This window comes from Paroedura picta, chromosome 1, assembly GCF_049243985.1.
Source record: "Paroedura picta isolate Pp20150507F chromosome 1, Ppicta_v3.0, whole genome shotgun sequence".
Lineage (NCBI taxonomy): Eukaryota > Metazoa > Chordata > Lepidosauria > Squamata > Gekkonidae > Paroedura > Paroedura picta.
This window is the reverse complement of record NC_135369.1, coordinates 84,900,189-84,915,873: the sequence shown is the minus strand read 5'-3', so window position 1 is coordinate 84,915,873 and position 15,685 is coordinate 84,900,189. Positions and strand designations below refer to the sequence as shown.

Sequence of the window (15,685 nt, the reverse complement as noted above, 5' to 3'; positions counted from 1 at the left end):
ATCATCCACAGAGTTCTTCTACCCCACCCACCCCCAGTCTAGCACCCGTTGTATTCCTGAATGCAATGGGCTTGGATCCTAGTATATAAATAACAACCTACAAAGTACAAAGGAAAGTCACAATGCTTCTTCATTTATTTGAATTTTGGTTGCGTCTTGGAAATGACTTGAGTCTTTTAACTCTGTTTTAATTGTGTTTATTGTGCTGTTAGCAGGGCCAGTTTATCCATGTAGCACAGGTAGCATGTGCTATGGGCACCGCACTTCCAGGAGCCCCTATGTGGTGCTTTCTCCCCCATGGATAAGGGCTGTAGTCTTTCTCCTCCCCCCTTTCCCCTCTTTAAGGACACTCTGAGTAACACTCCTTTCCACTGGGGGTAGGGGCTCAGCCCCCAGTTCGGATGCTCTGCCACAATTGTACTCTTTTAGGGCCCTGCTCATCCTTAAACTTGCTCTGGTGCTCTGGGCCCCATGGATCCTTAAACTACTCCTGTCTGTTAGTAGAATGTGATTGTACCTCCCCTGCATTTTTGTACTTTTCTCTGAGCTCCTGTGAGCTATCTTCCATCTTCCATTCTAGATAACTAATTCTGTTCTGATTTTCAGTGGCCAGGTATATAGGTCTTGCCTCTTCTGGCTACTGTCAGCTCAGGTGTTCTGACATCAAGCTTAGCTGATAACATAGAGGGTATTTTAATAATTTTACTCTTAACTACATAGGTCAATGGGGACTGAGTGTGTGAGTATGATGCTGAGCGTGTGAGGCCCATGTGCAATCTACATAGTATCAAACTATTACTTATGTTCTGTGGACTTTTGTAGGCCACCTTGGGGATGCATTTTCAAAAGTCCGTTTCAGAGCCTTTGGGGGAACACACAGGCAACATTTGCTGTTTTTGGCAAAACATATAAGATGTAGTTATTCTGCCACGTCTAACAGTTGTGAACATCCTGCAGCAGATACATTCATTGAGCCAACCGCCTTTCTCAGCTTTTTTACAGTTGATAAACCCCTGAAACATTCTTCAGACTTTGAGAAACCCCAGAAGTGGCGCAGCACTGGGAAACAAGATGGGGTGGGGTGGGGAGTAGAATCTTGAGAGACTACAGCAACTGCTCCTCCCTATTCTTCACACCTCTGCTGATGTATCACTGAAAGTTCGAGGAGGGGCCATAGTTGGGAGGAGATAGCTCTTCCCTCCCTCAGCCAGCTCTTCCCTCACCTAGCCAGGTCTTATTGCTATACGCAAGGTCAGCCCTCTCATACAGAATACATGCATACAAATATATGGAATTAAAACTACTCATAACATATCTTTAACCGCTCAGTGAGCGGTATCATATTTCTCTAAGGGCCTGGGGGGCAGAGAGTGGGTGGGCCCTCACCAGGACAGGCCAGAGTTCTAGCCAGTTGGGAGGCGTGAAGCGCCTCCCGACCACCCCCCAGCACACCTGCTACCTCACCGGTGGGGAAGGGGGGTGGGGATGGCTTCTGCAGGGCCTGCTGAGTACACCCGCCACCTCGCAGAGGTGCACTCAGCGGACCCCACGCAAGCCGCGGCCTCGCCGGGGGGGAGGAGGCCGGGGATGGCTTCCGCGTGACCACCCAGCACACCCGCTGCCTCGCTGGGCCACTGGGTGTGCTGGGCGGCCACAGAAGGGGGGGCCTTTCAAAGCCCATTCTATCGAACGGGCTTTGAATCTAGTTAATCCATGAAGTACTTATTTATTAGTTTATTTAATAGCTTTCTTCAGCATTTCTAGAATATTAAAATATGTTTCCTGTAGGTGTGTGCTGATTTTTCAAATGCTATATAAAGAAACATCTCAATGACTGGGAAAGTTGCTAAGGAAAATGCCTAGGGCCTGTTGACTTTCTGGATGACTTTGGTATGCGCTCTTAGAGTTATGTATCTTATATGGATCAGAGTAAAAATTATTTGTAAAACATTCAGAGTACTGAATATTTGTAGTTATTTGAAACATTTTGCACTTTTGGTAGAAAAATAAGTAATCAATAATATGTAGTAAAATCCAATACAAATACAAAAAAAATGAATAAATCACTTAACACAATAACAGTAGGAAACAAACACACACAGAGAAACACAAATATGTCATCTTCTAAAAGCTTGGGAAAATAAACTGTTTTAATTAGCACTTAAAAGATAATGAAGATGGTGTCACACAAACATTTATAAGAGAATATCCCATAAGGAAATTTTCATTGCCAGCTACCATCTTTTAGGCAATTTGTGGGTGAGATGCCCAGAGCCCCAGAAGCAATGTTGTTGTTTTTAAAAGCAGATTTACATAGGAAGAGGTGCTTTTTCATTACTTTAGTTCCATACCATTATACATCAACCGCAACCCTTAATATTGGAAACAAAAAAGAAGGAAGTGAAGATCTTTTGTCATTGGCAAAGTATGTCCAGGATAACAAACTCTGGTTAATTCTAGAGCCAGTTTGGTGTAGTGGTTAGGAGTGCAGACTTCTAATCTGGCAAGCTGGGTTCAATTCTGCGCTCCCCCACATGCAACCAGCTGGGTGGCCTTGGGCTCGCCACGGCACTGATAAAACTGTTCTGACTGACCAGTGATATCAGGGCTCTCTCAGCCTCACCCACCTCACAGGGTGTCTGTTGTGGGGAGAGGAATGGGAAGGCGACTGTAAGCCGCTTTGAGCCTCCTTCGGGTAGGGAAAAGCGGCATATAAGAACCAACTCTTCTTCTTCTTCTTCTTCTTCTTCTTCTTCTTCTTCTTCTTCTTCTTCTTCTTCTGCATTTTGAAGTAGCAGACGCTTCCAAATAATCTTCCACAAGTAGCATATTGCAGTAATCTAATCGGGACATGGTCAGGATATGGAAAACTGTCAAGGCTAATTGTAGACTCTGATTATATCTTATCAGGCTGCTGTGTAAGAATTTTCTTTCAATTGTGGTTGTACATGTATGTCTGTTACATAGGTGCTAAGTATTACATGAAGGCACTACAGTTTGTTTGGTATGTCTCTACTTCAACACGATTATGACAATATAATTGGATTCTTGAATCTCTACTCTTTTTGAACAAGTTGCTTTTGCATTCCTGAATCTTCATCTGTTCTCTCTTGAGAATAAGCATTATGTTCACAACAAGGCTGAAAATGAAATCTCAAATGTGTTGACATTCGGCCAGATAATTTTAAGGTACTTCTGGTACATCCAGAAGAGGCAGGGATGTGTGAAACAGGCCACTGGGCACTTTTAAATCCGATCCTTTCTGAAGAAGAACCTAGTTTTTCATTCTTTACTTTCAGTTTGTGTTCTGCAGACACTCTACCTTGATTCAGAATGAGTTTTCCTAAAACTAACTTGTTTGGGCTTGGTTCAAATTGGGCCTGTATCAGTTTGTTTTCTCTAATGCCAGCCTCATTCCAAATCCCAGGGCCCAATTTGCTCACCTAGTGTCACTGGGAATATGATGAAGCTGAAGGTGCCCCCCCCCACACACACACACACACGTTTTTGCAAGCCTCTGTCTCTTCCCTTTCCCCCAAACATTCCTTCCAGAAGCAATGACAAAGGTAGGATGGGGAGAGCTGCTGCTAATGCTTTTATTAATCCTTCCTTATCAAAAAGAGCTTCTCAGCACAAAGACCACCAGGAACGGAGTTGTAGTAGGATTTCAGATCCTAAATTAAGCATGTGTTTCTATGGAATCTAACAGTTTTCTTTTCTTACTTAGGGAGTGCTGTCGTTTTTTTGGAGACAACGGCTTGACTTTGAAGGCATTTTTTACCAAGGCAGCACCCTTCAGTGTACTTTGGATACTAACAAACTACCTGTACTTACATGCAATAAAAAAAATAGACACTACGGATGTTTCCGTCTTGTTCTGCTGCAACAAAGCTTTTGTGTTTTTGCTTTCATGGATTGTTCTCAGGGACAGATTCATGGGAGTGAGGGTAAGTGATTCATAAACTCTCTCTATTCAACTTCTTGTGTTTTAATGTTTTCAGCAGTTTCTTGGGACTATGATGCCACTGGACTACTATGACAGATTACTTCTAGACTTTAAAGTAGCTCTTACGGTTTGCTTCTCCTAGGATTTTAAATTGCAAAACAAATTTCTAGATATTATCATTGTAGCTTTGCCTTGGCAGTCTTGTGGTTTCTTCCTTTCAAAATTAATGTGTTACTGCCCCAAACATACATAAATTAGGGAAGACATGTTAAGTGTGGCATATGCCATTACATAGGTTTTGATTAATATTTTGCTGGCTAAAGGTACAGTCATTTTTCAAAAATGTTAGGCTGATAGAGCCAAAAGTTTGGTGGAAACCATAGGCCTTAATCAGTGTCAGCAAGAAAGTTAGTCTTCTTCACAGATTTCAAAAAATTATGGTTACTTTTACTCTATTGTCCCCACCTAATTCTGAATATCTTGGAAATCAATCAGTACTTAAATCAATGAGGAATGTGCAATCTACTGGTTTTATGGAACTTTGAAGAATTAGTGTGAAACCTCTCTTATAAGTGGAGGTATGATGTCAGACCCATGGTCAACCTCGCCCAGCAGCTTGTTTCACACAGTGCCCAACCAGATGCCCCAGAAGTTCTGCAAGTAAGCCACAGACTGAAGCCTTCCGCAGGTTGTTGACTGCCAAATGCAGTATTTGCAACCACTGATGTATCTATTCTCTGTGTATTTGTCAAAGAAATCCTTTCTCAGCCTTTTTTACCATTGAGAAGCCCCTGAAACAGTCTTTAGGCTTCAAGAAACCCCAGAATTTGCACAATCATACAGAATATAATTGGGAAGCATAGCTATGGGCATGCCTACCAGGAGTCCTCTTTTCCCACCCCCTCCAGGCCCATTATTGACCATTTGGGGGAGCAGGTTGACATGATATGACATGATGTGACATGATATGATATATATGGTCATAATACCATATAAATGTTTAACAAATTTTTAAAATATATTAAAAATTAATTAACTCCCACCCCATGAAATCCTGGTTGAGAAAGCCTGTCCTAAGAGATAGCCAACATCGTGTTGCACTTATGTGTTTGATTATGATCAGGGAGACCCAGTTTAACTCCCCACTCTGCCATGGAAACTCACTGATTAACCTGGGATCAGTCACACACTTTAAGCCAAGCAGCAGGGTTGATGTGGGGAGAAAATGGAGGAAAAGTCAACAGTATAAGCAACTCTGAGTCCCCAATGGGGAGAAAGGCTGCGTGTAAATCAAGTAAATGAGGAGGAGAAAGCCAGCTAAGGAGTAGCTATCATTACTGCTCTAGCTGTGAAATTTATGAATTAATTATGCTTTGAGTGAAGAAGTACTTTTGTGCACAGGTGAACTTGCATGGTTGGGAGGGATGAAATAGGAGGAGACCTATTAGCATGTTGTTTATTCTCTGGAAACCACTTTCAGTAACTTTAGTTTGCCAGCTGTTTCACCCACTTGGCAGTATTATCCTTTCTGGCCTTATATTCACTACTACTGAAATTCAGTTATTTGAAAGTGTGAGAGAGAGAAATGTCTTCAGTAAATCTGGATCCAGATTAAAAAGGCACTTTCCACCAGTAAGTAGTTCCTTCTTGTTACAGACTGCCCACGTCATTCCCTCCCAGGAGCAGTATTTCATATGTATCAGTGGGGCTGCAGCAGGAGGGAGGCAGAAAGGAACTTGTAAATTTAGTCTTCATCCAACCCATTTTCAGAGTGCTTTAAAAACCAGTTTTTGCACTCTGCCAAATTAAACTCAAAATCACATTGCATTTCCAAACACTTTAAAACTCATTCAAGAATCTTCAGTTACTACACATTGCTACAATTCACAGTTAATGTTTTTCCTTGCTTTAAAAACCACACTCACTCTAGTCATATAGGAGAAAGCATTCCTTACTTGTCTAATCTGGATGCTGGATGATTTATATTGCCATGCAATGAGACTAGGGCTAATTTCACACACATTGGATAATGCATTTTCAATGTGCTTTAGCAATTGTTTGCAAGCAGATTTTTCAGTTTTGCACAGGAAAATCCAACAGCAAAGGACTGCTAAAACACACTCAAATTGCATTATCCAAACACGTGTGAAATTAGCCTAGCATGCAATTCCATTATGATATATTTGTTGACATTCTCCTTTCTGAATTTTCCTCCTCCTATGTTCTAACGTTTTTTTCCTTTCCCCCTTCTCTATATTTAGATGAAACTGGAGCAAATACTCATAAGTTTCCTGATGGTCATTACTAATTGTCTGGGGGAGGGGCAGAGGTGAAACAGCACCTGGAAGAAAGGTTAACTTGATTTTAGAAAGCTAGCCTCAAAAGAGTACATCTCTCTGTAGATGTGACTGATATATCATCCATAGCAGACTAAATGGGAAAACCTTTGCTGTATTACAAAACAGGAGTGTTCAAGCCATTCCCTGATGTTATTAGATCCTTTTATCATACCATCTGAGTGTACATGAGGCTCCTCCCATATATTCAGAAAATATGATCAGGGACTAATAGCATCTGTTATATCATATTGAGCACATTCACTTGCTCATCCTCCAATGTATCTTATTTAGTTAATTGGGATGGGATACTTTTAGCCAGCTTTTCTCCACTTAGTTGTAGACTCATGGCAACTTAGTGTTACCTTCACACAACAAAAACCCAGAGTATTTAAAACTAAATTAACAACTCCACCATTCACAGGGAGAGGAAGGAACAGACCAGGTGGTAGCTGAGCTGTCTCCCCAGGCAGGTAAGCAGGCAGTCTGTATCGAGCAAGTAGGTCAGTCCCAATGCAAAAGAATAAATGGATCCAAATCTGACATTAACAAATGCAGTATTCAGAAACTGGTGTATGTGAACATCTTAATCACTCGGCATTCTGTTGCTCACTAGAAGTCACAATTTCCCTTGAAAAGAACTTCAAAAGGAGAATCCAAAAGAAATTGTTGAATTAGCTTTCATCAAGCTATTCAATACTATCTCCCCACAAGGATCTAGCATTTCTCACCGACTGAAGATGACTGAATTTCTGCTGAATAAGACAGGAATTTGGGGTTTCCTGTTGCTGGTGCAGTGCAGATATGTAGCACAGCAGCAACAGGGCTCTACATGGCATGTTTCCCTGCCACAATCCCCCAGAAGGGGTCCCACCCTCCTGTGGACCAGCAGGGCTTTTGCAATTTTTTAACTGGCACTAGAATATCATTATATTGATATACTGCACTATAGGTATGGCACGTTCTGAATTCCCAGTTTTCATTTTTAAAGTACATTTCTAGTCCCTTCCCCGGGAAAGATATGCCTTTTTCCTTTGTTGATGTTGTTGTTAGGTGCAAAGTCATGTCTGACCCATCACGACCCCATGGACAATGATCCTCCAGGCCTTCCTGTCCTCTACCATTCCCGGAGTCCATTTAAGTTTGCACATACTGCTTCAGGGACTCCATCCATCCACCTCATTCTCTGTCGTCCCCTTCTTCTTTTGCCCTCGATCACTCCCAGCATTAGGCTCTTCCCCAGGGAGTCCTTTCTTCTCACGAGTTGGCCAAAGTATTTGAGTTTCATCTTCTAAGGAGCAGTCCGGGCTGATCTCCTCTAGGACTGACCAGTTTGCTCGCCTTGCAGTCCGAGGGACTCGCAAGATTCTTCTCCAGCACCAGAGTTCAAAAGCCTCAATTCTTTGACGCTTGGCCTTCCTTATGGACCAACTTTCGCAGCCATACATTTCAACTGGGAAGACCATAGCCTTGACTAAACGCACTTTTGTTGGCAGGGTGATGTCTCTGCTTTTTAGGATGCTGTCTAGATTTGCCATAGCTTTCCTACCCAGGAGCAAGCGTCTTTTAATTTCTTTGCTGCAGTCCCCATCTGCAGTGATCTTGGAGCACAGGAAAATAAAATCTGTCACTATCTCCATTCCTTCCCCATCTATCTCCCAGGAATTGAGAGGGCCGGATGCCATGATCTTTGTTTTCTTGATGTTGAGTTTCAAGCCAACTTTTGCACTCTCCTCCTTCACCCGCATCAATAGGCTCTTTAGGTCCTCTTCACTTTCTGCCATTAGAGTGGTAAAAGGTAAAGGTATCCCCTGTGCAAGCACCGAGTCATGTCTGACCCTTGGGGTGACACCCTCTAGCGTTTTCTTGGCAGACTCAATATGGGGTGGTTTGCCAGTGCCTTCCCCAGTCATTACCGTTTACCCCCCAGCAAGCTGGGTACTCATTTTACCGACCTCGGAAGGATGGAAGGCTGAGTCAACCTTGAGCCGGCTGCTGGGATTGAACTCCCAGCCTCATGGGCAAAGCTTTCAGACGGCTGCCTTACCACTCTGCGCCACAAGAGGCTCATATTAGAGTGGTATCATGTGCATATCTGAGGTTGTTGTTATTTCTCCCTGCAATCTTGATCCTAATTTGTGACTCCTCTAATCCTGCCTTTCTCATGATGTGCTCCGCATACAAGTTAAATAGGCAAGGCGACATTATACAGCCTTGCCAAACTCCTTTCTCAATTTTGAACCAATCAGTGATTCCATGTTCAGTTCTCACTGTTGCTTCTTGACCTGCATATAAGTTTCTCAAGAGACAAATAAGATGCTCTGGTATTCCCATCTCTTTAAGAACTTGCCACAATTTGTTGTGCTCCACACAAAAAGGCTTTAGCATAGTCAATGAAGCAGAAGCAGATGTTCTTCTGGGACTCCCTAGCTTTCTCCATGATCCAGCGTATATTGGCAATTTGATCTCTAGTTCCTCTGCCTCTTCGAAATCCTGCCTGTACTTCTGGAAGTTCTCGGTCCACATATTGCTGGAGCCTAGCTTGTAGGATTTTGAACATAACTTTGCTAGCATGAGAAATGAGTGCAATGGTGCGGTAGTTTGAACATTCTTTGGCATTGCCCTTCTTTGGGTTTGGAATGTAAACTGACCTTTTCCAATCCTGTGGCCATTGTTGAGTTTTCCAAATTTGCTGGCACTTATTGAGTGTAGCACTTTTACTGCATCGTCTTTTAAGATTTTGAATAGTTCAACTGGAATGCTGTCACCACCACTAGCTTTATTGTTGCTCAGATTTTCTAAGGCCCATTTGACTTCACATTCCAGGATGTCTGGCTCCAGGTCAGTAACTACCCCATTGCGGTTATCAGGGATGCTAAGCTCGCTCTTGTATAGTTCTTCTGTATAATTTTGCCACCTTTTTAAAATCTCTTCTGCTTCTGTGAGGTCATTTTGGGGATTGTATCCCAAGACTGCCTTTCCTACTCTTTTATTGATTATGAAGGCTACTCCATTTCTCCTGCGAGATTCATGTCCACAGTAGTATACCTGATGGTCATCTGAATTAAACTCACCCATTCCTGTCCATTTTAGTTCACTGATTCCTAAATTGTCGATGTTCAGTCTTGTCATCTCTTGTTTAACTACATCCAACTTGCCTTGATTCATGGATCTGACGTTCCAGGTTTCTATGGAATAAAAATCTTTACAGCATCGGACTGTCTTTTCACCACCAGTTACTTCCACAACTGAGCGTCCTTTTGGCTTTGGCCCAGTCGCTTCATTCATTATGGCGCTACTCGTACTAGCCGTCTGCTCATCCCCAGTAGCATATTGGACACCTTCCGACCTGAGGGGCTCATCTTCCAGCATCATATCGATTTGCCTTTTGAATTTGTCCATTGGGTTTTCATGGCAAAGATACTGGAGTGGTTTGCCATTTCCTTCTCCAGTGGATCACCTATTGTCAGAGCTCTCTGCTATGATCTGTCTGTCTTGGGTGGCCCTGCACGGCATAGCTCATAGCTTCACTGAGCTATGCAAGCCCTCTTGCCACGGCAAGGCAGCGATCCTTGAAGGGGGGCCTTTTTCCTTATAGCTCCACAAAGGAAAAATCTAGAGATTTACTTTTTTTAAATAATGAAAGCTGAGAATCTAGAGAACCAACTATACCTATTCTTACATTGGTATATCTATTTATTAATCATTTGTTAATTCAATTTCCATTTTGCCACTCCCAGTCTGCCAGTATTCCATATTCTAGTGCCAATATTTTTTTAAAAAATAAAAAGATCCTCCTCGTGTCAAGGGATAAAAAGGCTGCTCTGAAAATGGCTGCCATGTTTTCCCACCCACAAAGCAGCCATCCAGGCTTCACTGTAATCTTTCTCAAACTTTGGAACAATGCAAGTTTGTGAAAGATCAGAGAAAAGTGGAAGAAACCCCTGTGGATGTACCACAATGCTTTGGAAAAATACAGGAAAAATTGCTTCCCAAAAGCACTGGATGCAGGGCAACTAACCTATATGTCATCACTGATGTTAACTACTTTTATGCTATATGATAATCCTACTTTACCTATCTATCAACAGCTGGGAGTTCTCATCACTCACTCTGAATGGACTGAGAACTCCTTTGTGTATTGTTTTAAACTGGCCTATTTTTATAACAGCTTTTCCCCTACTTCATACCTTTTTGTTGTCCCAGCTTCCAGTATAAACATATCTGCCACATGATTGAACAATATGTGCATCGAAAGCATATCCCGAAATAAATGTTAGTCTTCTGTGTGCCACTGGACTCCTATTTACATATACTAATGATAATGTAGTCCTAAGCAGAGATGCACTCTGTTCTTTGAAATCAATGGGTTTACAAGGCAGTAGCTCTGTTTAGGATTGTGCTGTAACACTGCAACCCATCTGGAGTTAACTTCTGTTGTATAATATACTGGATCAAAACTGGATTATATATCTAGGTTTACCAATAAATAAGTATGAAAGCAAGAATAATTTTCACACATTTTATACAGTTTACTTTTTTCTGTATTTTTGCATGTTTCCACTAACTACTAAAATACTAATTATTTCCACTCATTTATTTATTTTGTGGTTTTGAGCCCTCTTGGCTCACTTGGTTCTATGATATCCCTAGGTAAGCAAGCGTGTGTCTCAATGCATCATTAGGCTCTTAAAATGACAAGGGGTAAACATTAGCTTTAGGACTGTATGTTTAAAGGAATCTTCACAAATAACTGAAAGAGATTCTACTGCCTAAATCCAGTCATCAATAGTAATTCCCTAATAATGTTACAAAAATCCCTCCCTGGCTATATTTTTCATTCAATAGTCTAATGAAGTAATGATGAGGGTGAAGCCAGGAATTTCAGTTTGCACTTTTTCTTCTTAACTAGGCAGAAGCTGAGTTGTCAGAAAATCAGTTGTAAACACAGTTCTCAAATAGTCCTCTGTAAGGAAAAGCAACTCAACCCTATACGTTAAAGAAATCAATGCCTGTCTGTCATTGACAGCTTGTGGTTCCAGAGGAAAGAAACAGCCTGCCCAACGAGGTCACATTTCAAGAAGAATATGCTGTGCTCAATTGAGAATTCAGTCATATGCAACCATGACAGGCACCATCTGCAGATTAGGTCAAGTCTTCCAAGAAACTCTCTCTCTCTTTCATGCTGACTGTAAATAAATGGCACTTTCTTTTTTCCATAGCCAGCAAGTTCCTGAGTAGGAAGGGGAAGCACTACTACTTTGTGGATAATTTAGCTGCGATCCACATTTCTTGGAAATAAATTCTCTTGAAGTCAATGGGAATTGTAACGTTGTAGATGAAAGATGGCATTCATTTTGACAAATGCCTTACCCTTTGAGAGCTTTTTGGTCATTGATACATATTTGAGCAGTGTTTTTGAGGAGTGACAGTGGTATGAGAAAATTCATGAAAATGTATCCCACAGTACATTTCTTACAGTGCAAGCGTATGCAGTTATCCCAATTTAATTCCATATACGTAAATAAGTGGGCTTAGAATGAAGTAACTTGGCCTATGATTGCACTTAAATTGTCAAAGATGAATTACTTTACTTTCTTAAAATAGCAAACTGCTAAAAAGGCAATTTTACTATTAGAATATCTGATTCCTTTATGTGAGGTATTAAAAAACAATGTATCTGCACTTCAGCTGTAGTTACAGTGATTATATAGTTCAGTGAAAACAAAAATGTGCACATTTGCCACTCTTAAAAGCATTTCAAAAGGAAATACAAAACTTTTACAAAAGCAGTATCTTTGCATTTATTTGAAATTCACTTTACCATTTCTTTTTCAGACTTCAGACTTTTTCAGACTCCTTATAACTAAGATTGCAAATAGGTCTGGAGAAAAATGTTCAGTTCCTTTCATAGAAGCTTAGTATGTAAAAATGGGCAGTGTAACATTCAGAAATCCATTAGGTATTTTAGTTACTAGAATCTGGAGAAGATCCTGGGCAGGTTTTACTTACTGCTCTGGGTAAATTGGATCCAGACAAACTGTTTTGAAGGACTCTAGTACAGCGGTCCCCAACCCCTGGGCCGGAGACTGGTCCCAGTCCGTGGATCAGTCAGTACCGGGCCATGGATCCTTCTCGTCCTCCTTCCCGGTTGCTGCCTTGGGGGCTGCCCTGCCACTCTGCCACTGACATCCTATCTGTGTGAAGCGGGGTTTTCTGCAGTGACAGCAACCAAAACAAAACAATGAAGTAGACTGGACATAAGCAAAACACTTCGTGTGTCAATGTCTCCCATCACTCCCAGATGGGACTGTCTCATTGCAGAGAAACAAGCTCAGGGTTCCCATTGATTTGTCGTTATCGCAAGTTAAAATTTTCATGAAAATAAAATGTTCTTTATATTTGTTTTTGAGGCGTATCTGTATCTTATTTTGAAGGGATGTTTAAATGTTACCATAGCGACCAGAGTCAGAGAGCGTTAGGGCAGTGTTTGAGAGGAGAGGAGTAGACTAACCCCCCTCCCCCCGACCTCAGCAAAATTGTCAAGTGTTGACCGGTCCCCTTTGGATAAAAAGGTTGGGGACCACTGCTCTAGCAGGTCTTGTGCTCCCAAAGAAGAGCCAGCTGGATTTCCACATTGGGCAGCCCCAAATTAGACCCTGTTAGACCCTACCTGAATAGATGAAATCCAGTTTCCTGAGGATTCCTTTGCTATGGGGCAAGTGAGAGGGCAATTCAAAACTGTGCCTGAAGAAGCAAATTTTAATGCAGAAATTGATGAAAAAGTTGACCCTTTAAAAATTCAAACTGAATGATATTGCTAGTGCAGAAACAGTCACTGTGGCTATCCGGTTGCCCTGGAGAGCCAAGCAAACAGAACTTAGGGGCTAAGGACCTCCCCTGCTGCTACTTCATAGCACTGATATTCAAAAGTTTGCCTCCTCTGTAGACAGAGGATCCTGTCAGTCACCATGACTGACTCCACACAAAGACTTCAGTTTGGGCCAGCACTCATCCTGTCACAGGGCTAATGCCCACTTCCAGACAACATTGGTGCCAGCCTGGGATGTTGGCCTGCAGCAAGGAAACACAGACTCTTCTTTGCTCCCTTCCTTGCCATGGGCATCATAAGGTCAAGTTTGGTGTAGTGGTTAGGAGTGCGGACTTCTAATCTGGCATGCCAGGTTCGATTCTGCACTCCCCCACATGCAACCAGCTGGGTGACCTTGGGCTCGCCATGGCACTGATAAAGCTGTTCTGACCAAGCAGTGATATCAGTGCTCTCTCAGCCTCACCCACCCCACAGGGTGTCTGTTGTGGGGAGAGGAATGGGAAGGCGACTGTAAGCCGCTTTGAGCCTCCTTCGGGTAGGGAAAAGTGGCATATAAGAACCAACTCTTCTTCTTCTTCAAGGCCCACTGGCAGGGAAGAGATAAGCCATCCTTGCCCAACTCCTCCCCACCTGCAGCTGAGTATGGCATGCCAGAAGGGACAAAAAATCGCCCCAGTTGGTTCCACCAACTGTAGCTTGGGCATTTCTTTTTCTTTTTAAGAAGATGGGATTGCATTGTAACAATGGACTGGGTGCAGTGACGAAAATGCTTCCCAATATAGCCCAGGGGCAACCTGTCCCAGGCCAAACACCCCACGGCAGCCCAGCGTACCAGTCTGGGTGCGGAAAAGGTACATGACTAGTAGCCATTGATGGACCTCTCCTCAATGAATCCATCTAATCCCCTTTTAAAGCAGTTTGTGCTTGTGGCCATCACTACATCTTCTGGCAACGATTCGCGCATTTTAATTACAAGAAGTATATCCTTCTAAATCTACTGCCCATCAATTTCACTGAACCTCCTTGAGTTCTGGCATTTTGGGAGTGTGAGAATAAGGTCTTTCTCTATCCCATTTTTAAACTACCATCATGTCACTCCTTGGTTGCCTCTTTTCAAAACTGAGAAGTCCCAGACTCTTTGGCCTTCTCTCATAGGGAAGATTGCCCTCTTCTGTACCCTAACTAGCACTGCAATGTCCTTTTAAAGCTACAATGACCAGCATAGCAGACATCATTCCAAATGAGGCAGCACCATTTTAATAATATTGCCTTTATTATTAGTAGATCAACAGTCTCACATTTGAATTCCCTAAGAACCCCTGGGTATATGCCTTCAAGACTTTGCGATGTACTCATTTTTAATTTCCACAATAGGTCCAGAATTTTTCTTATCACCTCAGTTTGACTTAGTTTTTCAGAGTTCCTTGGCTGTAGCATGGGCTCACATTTTCCACAGTGAATGCAAATGCAAAGAGTTTATGTATTTATTTATTTAGAATATTTCTATACTGCCTCTTTAGAGTCCTGCCCAATATAAAACACAATAAGCCATTAACATAAGCAATGAAATTCATTTACCTTTCCTGTCATCTCCCCGTCTTCCTTTATTGATCCTTTTATTCCTTGGTCATCCAAAGGTCCAACTTCTTCCTGCTCTGGATATACTTAAAGAAATGCTTACTGTTTGTCCTGGTGCTTTATCAATCCACTCCTTGAATTCTCTCCTAACTTGCCTAATACTTTTGCCAGATCTTATGCTCCTTTCTGTTCACTTCATTTTTAAAAGTTTACTTTTTAAATATGGTTCTCCCTGCCCTCCACCAATCCTCTAGGGATATGATCTGATTCTCTTATATTTCCCTTTCAGCATCCTTTTAACTATTGTCTTCTTTTTTGTTAAGTTCCCTGTTTTAAAATCAAATGTTACAGTTTGGGACTTGGGTAACTTCAAGTTGACCTGAATGCTGAACTTAAAGTATTGTGGTCATTGTTCCCAACTGGCATTTCAAACTCTACATCTCTCACTAGGTTTTCAGAGCTGCTTGGAACCAAGTTCAAGATCAATACACCTCTGGTTGGCTCTGTAACCAGCTGTTCCAATGCATAATCCTTTATAATTACTAGGACTCTCATGTGTACAGCATTACTCGAGTTATAATATAGTTTTACTTTGTTTTACTTCCAAAGACCCTTAGGATGTACCTGAGTTATTCTGGCATCTTACAGGTAGCTGAGGCTTTTCACAGCATGGAGGTAAAATAACCCTACCTAATTAATAACTTCCCAATAAACTTCCAGGTAAAGAACAGGACAGTTTTTCTCCAGGCTCTTGGGAACCCTATTTACAACACAGTTACCATTTGCTGGGGCTTGCTACAGGAATGTGTTTGCATATGTGCTGGTATCCATTCACATACATTCTAGAAGAGAAGTCGTGTGTGTGCGTGTTGCAACAGAAGCAAGAAAAATGAGTGAACATATAACTGAAATCATAGACATAAGAAGATAAAAGAAGCCATGCTAGATCAGGCCAATGGACTTTCAGTCCACCACTCTGTTTCACACAGTGGC

The 15,685-nt window shown here is 42.0% G+C and overlaps 1 protein-coding gene across 7 annotated transcripts in view; it reads left to right on the top strand.

Moving 5' to 3' along the window:
* SLC35F3 (solute carrier family 35 member F3) overlaps positions 1-15,685 on the top strand; it is a 160,923-nt gene that overhangs the window by 131,549 nt on the left and 13,689 nt on the right. For all 7 annotated transcript variants that reach the window (XM_077346043.1, XM_077346097.1, XM_077346068.1 and 4 more), the window contains one exon: positions 3,728-3,947. In XM_077346043.1, coding sequence (XP_077202158.1) covers positions 3,728-3,947 — 220 coding nt within the window. The remainder of the gene's footprint in view (positions 1-3,727; positions 3,948-15,685) is intronic.